Here is a 14,370-nt window from a genome sequence, read left to right on the forward strand (position 1 = left end):
GAAAGCCTATTTAATGGTTAACCATTAATAACCACGAGGATAGATTTTCCTACACTATATACAGATTTTGAAACAATTTTTTAAGGTTAGAAACTGCTGCTCTGGCTTTAAGGGCACCTTAGAAAATGGTCATAGGTTGTAGAGTTCCCGCTATGGCACAGTGGGTTAATGATCCAGTGTTGTCTCTGTGGCACTGTTGGTTCGGTCTTTAGCCCGTTGTAGTGGTTTAAGGATCTGGCATTGCTGTGGCTGTGACAAAGGTCCCAGATGCGGCTCACATTCAGTCCCTGGCTTGAAAACTTCTGTATGTGACAGTTAAATCCCAAAAAAGAAGAAAGGAAAAGAAAATATTCATAGATTGAACATAAGGGTGGTCGGAATTCTAGAAGGTAACCATTTCCTTGGGGTGAATATCTAACAGGTAGCCTTTCAGTGCCTTTGCAAAATCCACTCTTTGCAGTAATCTTCACTGCAGCTATGAGACTATGATGGCACCACCCCAAATTCTTTGCACTCGAAACAAGTCAGCGGTTGTCTTTCGATGGGTTTTGGATTGGGCTTTTAGTGCTTAGCCAGTGTTTACATGTTGGGCCCTTTGCCTTGCGTCAAGGACCCTACCTATGGCCGAGCCCTGTGCCAAGGTGGAGACCTGACCTTGGGGCCTCTGCTCTCGGGGGAGGTTGCAGGTGATGCTGGTCAGTATGCCATGTAGAGGTGATGTGGCAGGTGAGCAAGGCAGGTGAGCGCTCTGAGCGAGGGTCTGGCCAAGATCCTGGTTCAGAGGGGCCCAGGCAGTGAGGCCTGTGCCTCAGTGGTTCCCATGTGCTCACGGTTCCCTCTAGGTTTGTGAAGTTCACTATGCTCCCATGTTCATCAGGCCCCATGGTGCATGTTAGCATTTTCAAATGAGAATTTTTTTTTTCAGGGCCACACCCGTGGCATATGGAGGTTCCTAGGCTAGAGGTTGAATCAGCTGCCAGCCTACGCCACAACCTTAGCAACACAAGATCCAAGCTGCATCTGTGACCTACATTGCAGCTTGTGGCAACCCCAGATCCTTAACCCACTGAGTGAAGCCAGGGATCGAACCCAAGTCCTCATAGATACTAGTCAGGTTTATAACCCTCTGAGCCACAATGGGAACTCCCTGAAGGCCTCTTCTGACTCAGAGCTTTCGAGAGAACAAGGCCAGTTAGCCTGAACGTGACCACTTTCCATACCAGCAATCTCTGGGACAGGAGCTGGGGTGGAGAGCTGCCAGATTCAGCTCCTCCTTAGCCATGCAAGCCTGTTTAGCAAGAGAGAATTTGTTTCCAGAAATGCCCACAAAAAATTGCTCTTTAGGTTAATGAGGTCTTTTTCTTACCCCACCGAACACACGTAACTTTCTAATCTGTGGTTATTCCTAAAGGTCAGAGCCTCTCATCAGTGCGTCTCCACACTGCCTTCAGTGCATTAACTGGTTGAAATGTTTTGCTTTTATAGGAATCAACGTTTTAAATGTGTCACCTCTTGAACTAGCAGTTCCGCTTTTATGGTTTTAGCCTAAGAATTAGGCATGCCCACCGTACTGTTTAAATAGTTTACAATTGGAAGTGACTTAAATGCCTACTAATGGAGACTAAATTTATAAATTATAGTCCATTTATTAATTGTTATCCAAGTTACAGATTTCTCTAAAAACTTTGGATCATGCATCTTCTGTAGTTGGTAAAGAGACCAACTGGAGAATTGGAGGTGGAACAAAGGTAGATATTACAAGTGTAGAAAATAGGAGAAGAGAGGAAGTTTTAATACAGATTATCTTATAGTATATGGAACATGTGTATTCAAGCCAGTGAAAACTTAGTATTTGCTGGGTCCTAGATACTCTTTGGTGTTGGGAACACAGAGAAGACAGAGTTCCTGCCCTGCGAGGTGTGTTTTAAAAAGAACATTGAGAAAAAATTTTTTTCATGAATGTGTTCCAGAAGAGGTTGATAGTTTTGAACCAGGAGGTGTCATGTTAATTGTCTTTGTTAATCCTTTAAATGCTTGGAGCCACACCTTCTCAGTGGCAGCTCCAAGGGTGATTTTCTGACTTATAGCTGATAAACATCATCACAGAGTGGTCTTGCTTCATCTGAGAAACCAAAATCACTCTACTCCTTACACACCAGCATGCTCTTTGTAAGAAGAAATTGAATATCTATTTACCCATGAAAATGTTCATCCTCATTTATCCATAATTCTACTGCCATGAACCTTTCTGATAAATGCTGTGTACCTAAAGTGATTTATCGCAGTGTAATGTATGGTAGTGAAAAATTGGGATCAACTCAGATGTTCACCTATTACAGTGAGCTGGTTCTTTTTTTTGGGGAGGGGGCACACCCACGGCATATGGAGGTTCCCAGGCTAGGGGTCGAGTCAGAGCTATTGCTGCCAGCCTACGCCACAGCCACTCGGGATCTGAGCTGCCTCTATGACCACAGCTCATGGCAATGCTAGATCCTTAATCCACTGAGCAAGGCCAGGGATTGAACCTGTGTCCTCATGGGTGCTAGTTAGATTCATTTCCACTGAGCCATGATGGGAACTCCTAGAGTGTTCTTGGGTCAGGAAAATATCTCTCAGGGATATCATGCAGCCGTTAAAAATGATAACAGCAGCTATGGGGTGATGTGCAGAAATGCTCACAAGATGACCCTAAATGAGCAAAGTCATACAAAATAAATCTTAGGGGTTATAATGATCTAAACTTCGGTATGAACCAAAGGACTGGAACAGAATTTTAAAGGTGGTAATAGTGATAAATATGATGGAGTAGCGGTGTTTTTTTTGTTTTTTCTTTTGCTCGGTTTTATTAGATTTTATACAATAGTTATGGTTTTCATTACTTTAGAAGTTAGCTCGGGGGGTGTGTGGGGGAATCCAGAGCAGAGAGTGTACTACTGTCCTAGAGATTGATTGTTGAGGTCAGATTGCAGGCTGGGCCAGGTGGGGAAAAGAAGTGATCAATCCCATTATGGAGGGAGCGCCTTTAATTGATTTATTGTCCTCTGATTCCCCCTCTTCAGCTCCAGGAATCGAGGAAGCTCAGATGGGAAAACGAGGATACTTGACGCCCTTGAGTGCCCAAGATCATCTCATTGCCCTCTGGAAGAATGAAGGTCTAGAGAAATAGCTCTTTATCGTCTCCTGGCTGGGATTTCCCGGACTTATTTACCTTGTCTCATTATTTGTATTTGTTCAGAATTGTGATTCTTGGAAATCGCTCCTGAAATCAAACCATAGGTTTGGGGGCAGGCTTCAGGGTACATTGTCCTTGATGCGTGATGATGTGGGAAAGGTCCTTATACCTTAAGCCACGAATTTGACAATGACTGTAACTGAGGCTGGTCATTAAATGACAGCTGCAAGTGGGGCACCGCTTAATGCAATTTGACATATGTCTAGAAAGGTCACTGTTTAACTCATCCTATTTTATTTTTGGTCTTTTTTGTCTTTTTATGGCCCCACCCACGGCATATGGAGGTTCCCAGGCTGGGAGTCTAATCCGAGCTATAGCTGCTGGCCTACGCCAGATCCGAGCCACATCTGCCACCTACACCACAGTTCATGGCCCAACACCAGATCCTTAACTCACTGAACGAGGCCAGGGATCAAACCTGCAACCTCATGGTTCCTAGTTGGATTCGTTCCCACTGCACCATGACCGGAACTCCTCATCCTGTTTTAAATGCCCATAAAAGGTTTGGGTTTTTTCTTTAAAAAAAAAAAAAAAAAAAAAAAAGGTTTTTTATGGGAATTCCCTCTGTGAATCCAAAAATGAACTCTAATATGTCTTTTTTTAAAAAATTTGGCTTTTTATACATTTTAGTTCTCTACGAAGAGGAAAGTTTTCCATTAGTTTTTGACTTTATAAGAAAAGCTATGTGCTGTATTCAAGCCCTCATGTCGCCCACCCTCTGAGAGTGCATTTTGGAACACTGAATGTAACTGCGTAATGACAAGCACTTAAAAATGCAAATGCTGCTCAAGGGATAAGTGTTATGTTGGAAGAAAAGAGCACTCAAGTTAAAAGGAGTCTTGTTGGCCCTAACACACTTCTGTTTATTCTCTCTGTAGCTTGTTTTTTTGTTTTTTCAGTTCCCAGAAACTTAAAGTACAGCTTTGATCCATAGACGATCCACTCTTGGTAGCATCTATATGGAAGGTTTTTAAACTTTTTTTAAGAAGGCCAACTCTTTTTTTTTTTTTTTTTTTTTGTCTTTTTGGGACCACACATGTTGCATCTGGAGGTTCCCACTAGGGGTCAGATCAGAGCTGCGGCTACTGGCCTATACCACAGCCTCAGCAACACTGGATCCCAGCCGCATCTGCGACCTGCACCACAGCTCATGGCAAAGTGCTGGCTACTTAACCCACTGAGCGAAGCCAGGGAGTGAACCTGCATCCTCACGGATGCTAGTCAGATTTTTTCATCTGAGACACAAGGGGAATTCCTCATTTGATTTTTGTTTATTTTGAATACATTTTTTATAAATACCTAAGTAGTGCTAAGTAGTGTGTGTGTGTGAGAAAGAGTCAGAGAAAGAGATCATGAGAGAGTCTAATAGTCCAGGAAGATAACCAGAGCGTGTGGAAGTTTTTGATTCTCATCCTTGCCCTGGGCAAAGCACCGTCATCCCTGTAGAACCCGTCCTGAAACCCATTACCTCCCTGCGTGCAGGCTCACAGCACCCAGAGACTATTTTTTGCTCATTAGTTTTTATAAAGAAAAGTTGATCTTATTCTACACATTGTCCTATATTCTGTTTTGTTGTTGTTGTTGTTGCTTTTATACGCAGTAATATTTTTTGGTCGTCCATGCTCTCACATGTAGATATAAATGATCTTTTTGGTGTATTTCAAACACAGGGTTCTTTCTGAATTACCTCTTTTTGGGACTGGAAGATGTTGGCCTGGAATCCAGGTTCAATCCCAGTATGTTCTTTCTGGATTTCTTGGTGGTGCCCCCCTCAAGGTAATGCCCTTCGATTGACTTTATTTCACCTGAAAAAGGCTTGTGGGATAACTTGAGTAATGTCCCCCAGGAGAGGATGGAAAGGCCAAGGGCACTGAGAAGTAAAGCAGTTCCTTCCCAGGTTGCAGGTGGTAGGAATGTTTTCCTCTCCGTTTTCCCCGAAGGCAGGAATGTGGTTTCTGAGTGTGGGGGGTGTGAGTAGGGATGGTGAGAGGCTGAGGAACATGACTCTCCATGCTGACAGGGCCCAATTCCACGTGTCCCGCAGGTATCGGCCCGTCAACCGCCTAGGGGACCAGATGTTTACCAACGGCCAGACGGTGAACCTGCAGGCTGTCATGAAGGACGTGGTTCTGATCCGAAAGCTTCTGGCGTTGATGGCTCAAGAACAGGAGCTGCCGTGTGAGGTGGCGGCACCAGCTCCAGATGAGGTCAGGCTCACCTTGGAGCTGGCGTCACTGTGGGCGCAGGGAGATGCCCGCTGTATGTGAGCTCTGGGCTTGGGAGGGCCAGGTGATGGCGGAGGGAAGCGTGGGCCTGAGCGTGGCCCCAATAACCATGATCTTGATTCCATTGCTTTAATTTCTTGGTGTCATCTCCCCTATAAAATGTGTGTGGTCTGTGGTAGGATATTTTGATTGTGGTTTGGGCCACCTGCTCTCACTGGTAGTTCTAGAAAGAACAGGGTGTCTCCCTCAGGCTCTAAGGATGTCCCTCCTGGGTTACGGTACCAGAGCCCAGGCCACCCAGCTTTGGTTTTGTCTCGTGAAGGTCTCCAGCGTTGGGGTCAGGAAGGCAGTATTAGTTTCTAGGACTATCAGATTTGGGGCCTCAGCTTCCTCTGCAGTAAATGGTGGAGCTGAACTCAGTTTTCCCATTTCAGCAAATGTATCCTGAACCCCTTCAGTGTGCCAGGTCCTCGGCGGGTATAAAGATGAGTCAGGCGCTCAGAAAGCTTGCTGAAATCACTGACACCCTTCCCAGCACTGAGATGCTCTCTGGATGCAAACAGGAAGGACTGTTTCAGCCTCCCTTCCCCTGCTGGGATAGGCCTGCTATGAACGAGGCTTATCACCAGGTGGCACCATCTGTCTGGGGCACCTGTGCTCTGGGTTACTTGGCCTTTCTGCTTGGAGTTTCTTTGGTTTTGCTTAAATTTTCTGATCTGCCAGTGTAGATGTGCTTTTAAAAATCCTCCATATTAGAGAAATGTGCCATCTGTGGGTCCTAGTCCAGTTTCGGGGGGAAGACCATAGGTGAACCATGTCCAGTGACCATGGCTAAGGATTTTACGTGGTTCCTTGAAACTAGGGCAGCCTATGTCCAAGGGGGGAGAAAAAAGGCTTAATCCCTGTAGAAGTAAACAGCATCCTCTCTGCTTCCTAAGGGCCTTGCTACCTGAAGTTGCAGTGCCTTCTTTCCATCTGGTTAATAGGATGCATTGGTTTCTTCTCCCATTTGCTCCTGGTATCCTGTTCCCATGGTGACCCTCTCACGAATCCCCGAGTGCCTGCTGCAGGTGGGCAAGTGCCATTCCAGACAGAGGATATGTAGGGGAGGCAGAGTCTTACCCATTGTACAAGTAGTTATGTGGCCTTGAGTCGGGTGACACCGTAAGAAGTGAGCTAATCTGATAGGGCACCTGTCACCACACAGGTAACCATCTCTTCCTGTGAAGCTCCTTCAGCTGGAACAGAAAATACACCTGTCTTCCTCTCTGTAACTGAGAAGACCCTTTTAATCCTTGGAGTTGAGGACAAGTCCGCTTCACTAACGAGTTCCATTTCATTCTCATTTATGGGATCCTCTCCCCTCTTTCCACACTGACAGGTCTCTTCTCTCCTCTGACCCATGCCGGGGGGGGCGGGGGTTGGCATCTGTCTCCCCTGTGACATACCCACCCCGACGAGGCCAGTATAGGTGGCCAGAGAGTGTCAGCAGTAGGGCTCTAGGGCAGCCTACTGCCTCAAGGTCTGTTACCTGGGTGGGTAGGGGGAGAAGAGGAAGAGGCAGAGCTAAGGACTGAAATGCTGAAAGGATTGGTTAAGTATTTCAGCGAGGCCTGGAGATCAGCCAGTAACTTGACATATCCTGCATCTTAATTGATGACCTGGGAAGTCATATGGCAAACATTTTCCTTTTAAGAAACTGCTACCTACATTTTTGTAAGTGCTTTGGATCAAGTTTTTCCAAAACCGTAAATGAAGCTGAAACTCCATATGAGAATCTGTTTTTCTGGCAGGGTAACAGAGCTTCATAAGAAGAGTATTGATGTAGGTAGAGTTTCTAGGCTTGCCTTAAGAATTAGATATTAAGGGGTTTTAGCAGCTGCTCCTAACAGATGCCTCCATTAGCATATTGGCTTTCGCGCTTGGATGGAATAAGCACCGTGTTGGAGAAGCCCACATTGCAAATAAATAAAGGTGGCGTCTGGCCAGCAGCCAACCAGAAATAGAGGCCCTAATCCAAGAGACCCTGGCCCTGGCTGACTCCTTTACTGCAGCCTGTGGGAGACTCTGAAGCTGAGAACCCAGTTAGGCTGTGCCCAGATTCCTGATGCTCAGAAACAAGTAATAAATGTGTGTTGGTGAAAAGAAAAGGAAGGACACTTCTTAGAAATTTGAATTCATTGTACTCTTAGGAAAAGGCTGGTACCTCCATCATGGGGCTTGATGTTTTGTTGATACATAGGACAAGGTCAACTGCTGAGCAATTTTGCCCCTGCTCTGTCAAGTTCAGAAGTCATGAAGGCAAGCTCCCGAGCTCATCATTCGTCAGAGCTCGAGTGAGAAAGAAAAATGAAATGGCCTGGCTCTTTTTGAGGTTTTTTTTTGCATCACGCCCCTTGTCTTGGTTGTGTTTCACCAGGAAAAAGACTCTTCGACTGCTATGGACCGATCCTTTTTGAGTCTGCTTCCAGGCCAGTCCCTCACAGACAGACTTTACAACATTTGGATTCGCCTTCAGAGCCACGTCAATATTGTGTTTGACAGCGAGATGGACAAATTAACAATGGAAAAGTACCCTGGCATTAGACAGGTGAGCAGTAAGTTGGATCCCCATTGCTAGCCGAAGGGGTTAAATAACAAACATATTTCTTTTGGAGGAAAAAGATACGTACTTGGGTTTTGTATTTTTTAACATTTTCTGTGGACTCTTTTCTCCATAAAGATCTTGGAGAAGAAGGATGGCTTATTCCGAAAGCACATGATGGGAAAGCGAGTAGACTACGCAGCCCGCTCGGTCATCTGCCCAGACATGTATATCAACACCAACGAAATTGGAATTCCCATGGTGGGTACTGTTAGGTGGCAGATGGGAGGGGTGATGGGGGCTGGAGAGAGGGTGTGCAGCTGATTGCCAGGGCTTGGTTGGGGACAGCCTCCACCTCTTCCCAGATGAGCCATTGGGAGAGGGCCAAGGCTATGGGATGGCATCGCCCTCACCCCTTGCCAGGTCTCCAGACACCCTCCCTGCACAAGGAGGACCCATCTCTCGGACCGTCCGGGAGCAGAGAGCAGGGGACACATCCCACCTGCCTGACTTCCTCCTGTCTTGGCCTAGCGGTTAAACCTTCCTAGTCAGATTGAATACAAGACAGAGATGAGGAGTGGGGTGGGGGTGACCCCTGTATTATCCCAGCATCAGGAGTCAGGGCCGTGCAGGAGAGGACGCCTCGCCCATCCTCTCAGATGCCCAGGGGCCAGTGGTTTGCCCCATCACCCATTAGTGTTTCCTCGGGGGGGAGCGGCCTCCTTATCTCACTTCCCAACTACTTCAAGCCGTGGGGCTCATTAGCAGCAGCCCTTTAATCAGCTTCCTCCTTAATGGGCCTTGAGGTCAGTAATAGAGGATGGTTTAATTCCCTCCTTGGAGAAGCTCATTTCCTTGCACTCAGCCCCTTCTGCCCCTCTCGGGAGAGGGCTGGTGACAGCAGAGCACAGAGCTCAAGTGTTCTGATTGCCTCCTGTGTGCTGCCACCTTGTCCTCCCGGCACATGTGGGCTTCCTGGGCAAGGGGGTGACCTATGAGGGGACAGGTGTCAGAGTTGCGAGGGCTGAGCCCATTGCCCTCTGGGAACTGTGGGTCTTTGCATCTGGGAGTGGGTCAGGTGGCAGGGAGCAGCACTGCGGAGCCCAGTGGTGACATTCCTAGGTCCGAGGCCCTGGGAGGAGAGGCCCATGATCTGTTCATTGCTTTCTTTGGACAGAAGGCAGGGGCTCCTCCTGTTGGCTTTGGCCTCAGGGTGCCTACTGTGTCTCCAGCTTTGAGAGAGACCTTGAGTGTTGCTCTTCTTTCCACCTTCCAAAGTCCTCTCTTTCTTGAATCTAGGTTTGTTTGGTTATGGGGGGACTCCGAGATCACCCCTCTGCCCACCGTCAACCTGCCCCAAGCCTCAGGGCCATGATGGCCTGGGGGTGTTGCTCACAGGATGGCTGCAAGGACCAGAGCCTGTGACACTGCTTCTTGATCCTTTGTGGCACACCCTTCCTGTAGAGCATTGTGCACAGGTGTCACAGAAGTAGAGAAGGTGAAGTAAGTTTGGAGAGTAAGCTAGAGATCCAGCAGTGAACCAGACAGACCAGCAAGTTCCATGAAGCTTACATTCCAGTGGAGAGGCATCAACAGATACACAGGTCCTTCCTCAACTCGTGACGGGGTTATATCCCTGTAAACCCATCTTAAGTTGAAGATAACCGTACCTTGAAAATGCAATAATGGACCTAACCTACTGAAAAGCATAGCTTAGTATCCAGCTTACTCTGCCATAAATGTGTTCTGAACACTCACGATAGCCTACAGTTCAGCAAAATCATCTCATGCAAAGCCTTCTTTATAGTAAAGTGTTAACATTGTCATTTAAGTTATGAATTCTGTACTGAAAGTGAAAAACAGGGTGGTTGTAAGTAGATCAGTTACCTACCCTCATGATCATGGGGCTTGCTGGGAGCTGGGGCTCACTGCCACTGCCCTGCCCAGCATCACGAGGTATCTCACCAGGTTTTGCTAGCCTGGGAAAAGATTGAAATTCAGAACAGGAGGTATGATTTCTACTGCACACGCACGCGTTGCCTTCAGACCGTCGTAAAGTCAAAAAAGTCCTAAGCCAGGCACGGTCTGTACGTAAACACTGTCAGGCAGTGGTCAGCATGTCAGTAGAAGTAGAGCAGTGCGGAGGGTTTGGGGAGTGCCTCCCATAAGTGCCATTAAGCAGGGACCTGCCCATCATTGTAGGGGCCTCTCAAGGTCCAATGTAGTTAATGTGCATTTTGAAGTATCAAAGCATCTTAGTATTCAGTTGCTCAGAACTCAGCCAGGGAACTTGTCTTTCATGGGGTGTGGCTCAGGGCTGGTGTTCAGTGGGGCACTGCATTTCCTCAGGTATCAGAAGACCAAATCAGTTTCATCTCAGGCTGAGCGATGAGATTGAGATGCCATGTCTGGGCTCAGGGCATGGCTGGGCTGCCATCAATTAGTGCCGGCTCTTGGGGTGGGTGGCTGTGGCTTGTAGGTACTTTCTGCCTTGTCAAGCTAGCGTCCCATGCTGTAATCCTGTCTTTGGAGACCAAGTTTATTGGCCTACCAGGAAATGATATTTTAAGGTGGGTTGAGAAAACATGAACAAACGACAACACTCAGATTACTCTCTCCGGGCAGACTCTACTAGAAAAGGAGGCCCGATCGCCCTTAAGGGAGTTAGTCAGGGGAAATGATTGGAGCACACAGCGAGGATACTGCTCTCCTCCGTCCGGGAAGAACCTTCTTGGCTCAGAGAGCACCTCCACCTCTTAGGGGAAAAGCCACATAGCCCGTTGAGTCGGGTCTGGGGTCCATGGAACCTTTTTCTGCCCACCCCAAGTTCTTGAATCCACTCCTTGTGTCCAGGTGTTTGCCACAAAGCTGACCTACCCTCAGCCGGTCACCCCCTGGAACGTTCAGGAACTGAGGCAGGCAGTCATCAACGGGCCCACCGTGCACCCAGGGGCCTCCATGGTCATCAACGAAGACGGCAGCCGCACAGCCCTGAGCGCCTCGGACCTCACCCAGCGGGAAGCCGTGGCCAAACAGCTCCTGACGCCCGCCACGGGGGCACCCAAGCCCCAGGGGACAAAAATTGTGAGTAATGGACCTATTCGGTCAGGGGCCCAGCTGGCTCCTGTTGGCTCCCCCGTGATGGTGAGAGCAGTTCCTGCCTCCCCGAGAGGAGGCACCCCTGCCCCCCCGTGGGTGCTCCGTAGGGGCTTCAGGGTGCTGACCTCATCTAGATGCCCAGGTGGGGCAACACCATGAGTAAAACTTCACTTGGGGAGTTCCCGTTGTGGCTCAGTGATAGTATCCATGAGGATGAGGGTTCGATCCCTGGCCTTGCTCAGTGGGTTAAGGATTTGGCATTGCTGTGAGCTGTGGTGTAAGTCGCAGACTCGGCTTAGATCCAGCATTGCTGTGGCTGTGGCATAGGCTGGCAGCTGTGGCTGTAATTAAAACCCTAGCCCAGGAACTTCCATATGCTGCATGTGTGGCCGTAAAAAGAAGAAACAAACAAAACTTCATTTGGCTGTTCCGTGCATTTAGTACAGTGCTGCACACGTCAGGGGTTTGGGAAATACCCTTTAATCTTAAAACTGCATTGTGATTTGCTGCCCTTAAACGGGGCTGCTCAAAGGGTGGTCCTCAGAGCAGCAGCATCCCTCAAGTTGGTTGGAAAAGTACATCCCCAACCCACCCACCCACCAAATTAAACTCTGGAAACGGAACTGAGGAGTCTGTGTGTTAAGCTCTGTGGAGGGTTCCTCTACCTGCTAAAGTTTGAGAACTGCCCTAAAGGAAGGAAACATTCTATTGGTGACAACTAATAACAAACATGTTTTATCCCATGCTTCAATTTCAGGCAGTTGCTCGTGGTCACCGTAGTACTATGTTAAGAGCTCCCAAGGCTTTATCTGGGCTCCCTCGGAAAGGGTACATGATGATTAGCAATGTCCGTTGAGGGCACAGTTTGGTGGATGGTATCTTCTGTGTCTGTGTGAAAGAGCAGCCATTCCTGCGGCAGGGGGTGGGGGGGGGCAGGGGATTTAGCAAATGACCCTTAACCCAGGCAGTGGTGTTAGGAGTTGTTGGGAGTGAAATGGTCTGGGTTTGAGATTAACCTATGGTGACTGCCCAGAGTTAGGGGATGCCCGAGTGCGTCCCCCTCACCCATCTGCATCTCTGTTAGACCTCCCCTGACCCTGTGACTTGTCCAGACGCAGTGGCTGACAAGGTCTTCTTTTTAGTGGGTTAGGGCTCTCCAGAGGTTCCATAGGCCTTGGAGGTACTTTGGAGGAGGGACGGAGAGGGAGAGGGAGCACTCTTGGCCTTGTCACGGTGACCACTGGTCCCCATTGCTCTTCACTGTGGCCTGTCCTCTCCCTGTCTCACTGCTGTGCTGAGATGGAGCAGTAACAGGCCATGTGTTTTCTGCTCTGGTGGCAGGGGACACACAGACACAGATCCAGTCACCTGTTTTGTTCTTTTCTCCTGTGTTAAGTGAGGTTTGTGCTCACGGGATTATTCTGCCATTCCTTTTTTTTTTTTTTTTTTGTCTTGTGTCTTTTTAGGGCCATACCCACAGCATATGGAGGTTCCCAGGCTAGGGGTCGAATCAGAGCTATAGCTGCCGGCCTACACCACAGCCACAGCAACGCGGGATCTGAGCCACATTGTTGACCTACACCACAGCTTACAGCAACGCCAGATCCTTAACCCACTGAGTGAGGCCAGGGATTGAACCCGCGTCCTCATGGATGCTAGTCAGGTTCTTTAACCACTGAGCTACGATGGGAACGCCCTATTCTGCCATTCTTCAGTGCCTAGTGTTTTGCTACAATCTGTGTGAAGGATGCAAGAGAAATCAATGTTTTTTTGTTTGTTTTTTAATTTATGGTGAAGCTTGGCGAACACCAGGTTATATATATTTTTAATTTTTTAAAATATTTTTGATTGAAATATAGTTGATTTACAGTGTTGTGCTGATTTCTGCCATACAGCAGAGTAACCCAGTCATACATATGTATACATTCTTTTTCTCATACTATCTTCCTTCGTGGTCTGTCTCAAGAATGAGGTCATCTTCCTATTAAGTCATGCGCAACAGTCTCACAGTAGGAAATTTTGAGGGAAAAGTTGAGCAAGGAGAGCAGAGTGGGATCAGCTGCTGGTGCCCAGGTCCACTGCGCCCCCTGCTGCGCTTTGCCAGGGACCACGGATGAGCTCCCGCTGCCCTGGGTGGACAGCGTGGTGAGGGCACCAGGGATCGGGACCGAGATCATGTGGTGTGGCGACACAAAGGAGCAGCACCAGAGGATGGCGACTTCACGCACATGATGCTCTAGAAGAAAGGAGTTTGAGGGGCTGCTTGGGGTGGGTGGGGCAAGTTTGGGGTCATCAGGAGGTGAGATGAGGGCCAGCCCAGGGGCAGCAGAGGAACCAAGGGTGAAAGCAGGACGTCTTTCCAGGGAGAGGGTGGGGGGCTTGGCCGTGGGCTAGGTGTCAGGGCTGCGGAAGAGAGATGAGCAGGAAGCCATGGGTTCCTGCTCCGGAGATGGATGCCCTGGGAGGAGCATCCTGGGCCCTTCTGGACAGAGGTGATGGTGGAGAAGCTATGTCTCCTGTGGAAGTTAGGAATGTGGGATTAGATGAGGGGGCAGCGGGTAAGAAATGAAGTCACCAGAGCGTTCGACTCTTTGAGCACAAAGCGCAATGAAGAGAAAGTGAGGGGACCCTCAGGAGCAGGAGGAAGGAAGATAAGGTGTCAGGCTGCTGTGGGAGACAGTGGTCAGGTCCGCATCTGTCTGCCACCTGTGTGTGTGAGTGTGTGTATGTGGGTCAGGACCACCCCCGAAGTACCTTTGCATTCCCCAGGGGCACTTAGTAGGTATTTGTCGAGTTAAATATGATGTTTAGGAGGAGGGAGGAAACAGAGGGAAGATGCCTCAGATTTGCCCAAAGAAAGATCACTTTTGACCCAGGAGAGCCCTTTGATCAAAGGGGGAGGTGCTTCAGGGGCTTTGTGATGAGGCAGCAGAGCAGCAGCTTCATCTGCAACTGAAGAAAAAGCAGAAGGATTGAGGGGGCGGGGGTTTGGACATTATTGGAGTGTGAGGATGAGGCAGATATGTGGGGGAACTGCCTTCTCGTGTCCTAGTAGCATCTCTGGGGTCAGGGTTCGAGATGGGGAGCTTAGGAGGGGGCAGGTCGGCCTGGCCACCACAGGCTGGTCAGGTCGTGGGAAGGGACAGAAAGGACTTCTGAGCAGCTGTGAGACTGAGTGAGGTTGGCCCAGTCTGTTGTCTTCCAACTTAAGTTTGAGTCCCAAGCCCCCT

The 14,370-nt window shown here is 48.6% G+C and overlaps 1 protein-coding gene across 1 annotated transcript in view; it reads left to right on the forward strand.

Annotated features, from left to right (window-relative positions):
- POLR1A (RNA polymerase I subunit A) overlaps positions 1-14,370 on the forward strand; it is a 79,009-nt gene that overhangs the window by 15,333 nt on the left and 49,306 nt on the right. Inside the window, exons 7-12 of the mRNA XM_005662406.4 lie at positions 3,060-3,152; positions 4,903-5,008; positions 5,277-5,439; positions 7,877-8,047; positions 8,180-8,302; positions 10,895-11,125. Of these exons, the coding sequence (XP_005662463.3) occupies positions 3,060-3,152; positions 4,903-5,008; positions 5,277-5,439; positions 7,877-8,047; positions 8,180-8,302; positions 10,895-11,125 (887 nt within the window). The remainder of the gene's footprint in view (positions 1-3,059; positions 3,153-4,902; positions 5,009-5,276; positions 5,440-7,876; positions 8,048-8,179; positions 8,303-10,894; positions 11,126-14,370) is intronic.

The sequence above is a fragment of the Sus scrofa genome, chromosome 3 (assembly GCF_054392235.1).
Source record: "Sus scrofa isolate SSC_HxYL_T2T_F1_AM1 chromosome 3, Sscrofa_HxYL_maternal_Yorkshire_Landrace_v2.0, whole genome shotgun sequence".
NCBI lineage: Eukaryota > Metazoa > Chordata > Mammalia > Artiodactyla > Suidae > Sus > Sus scrofa.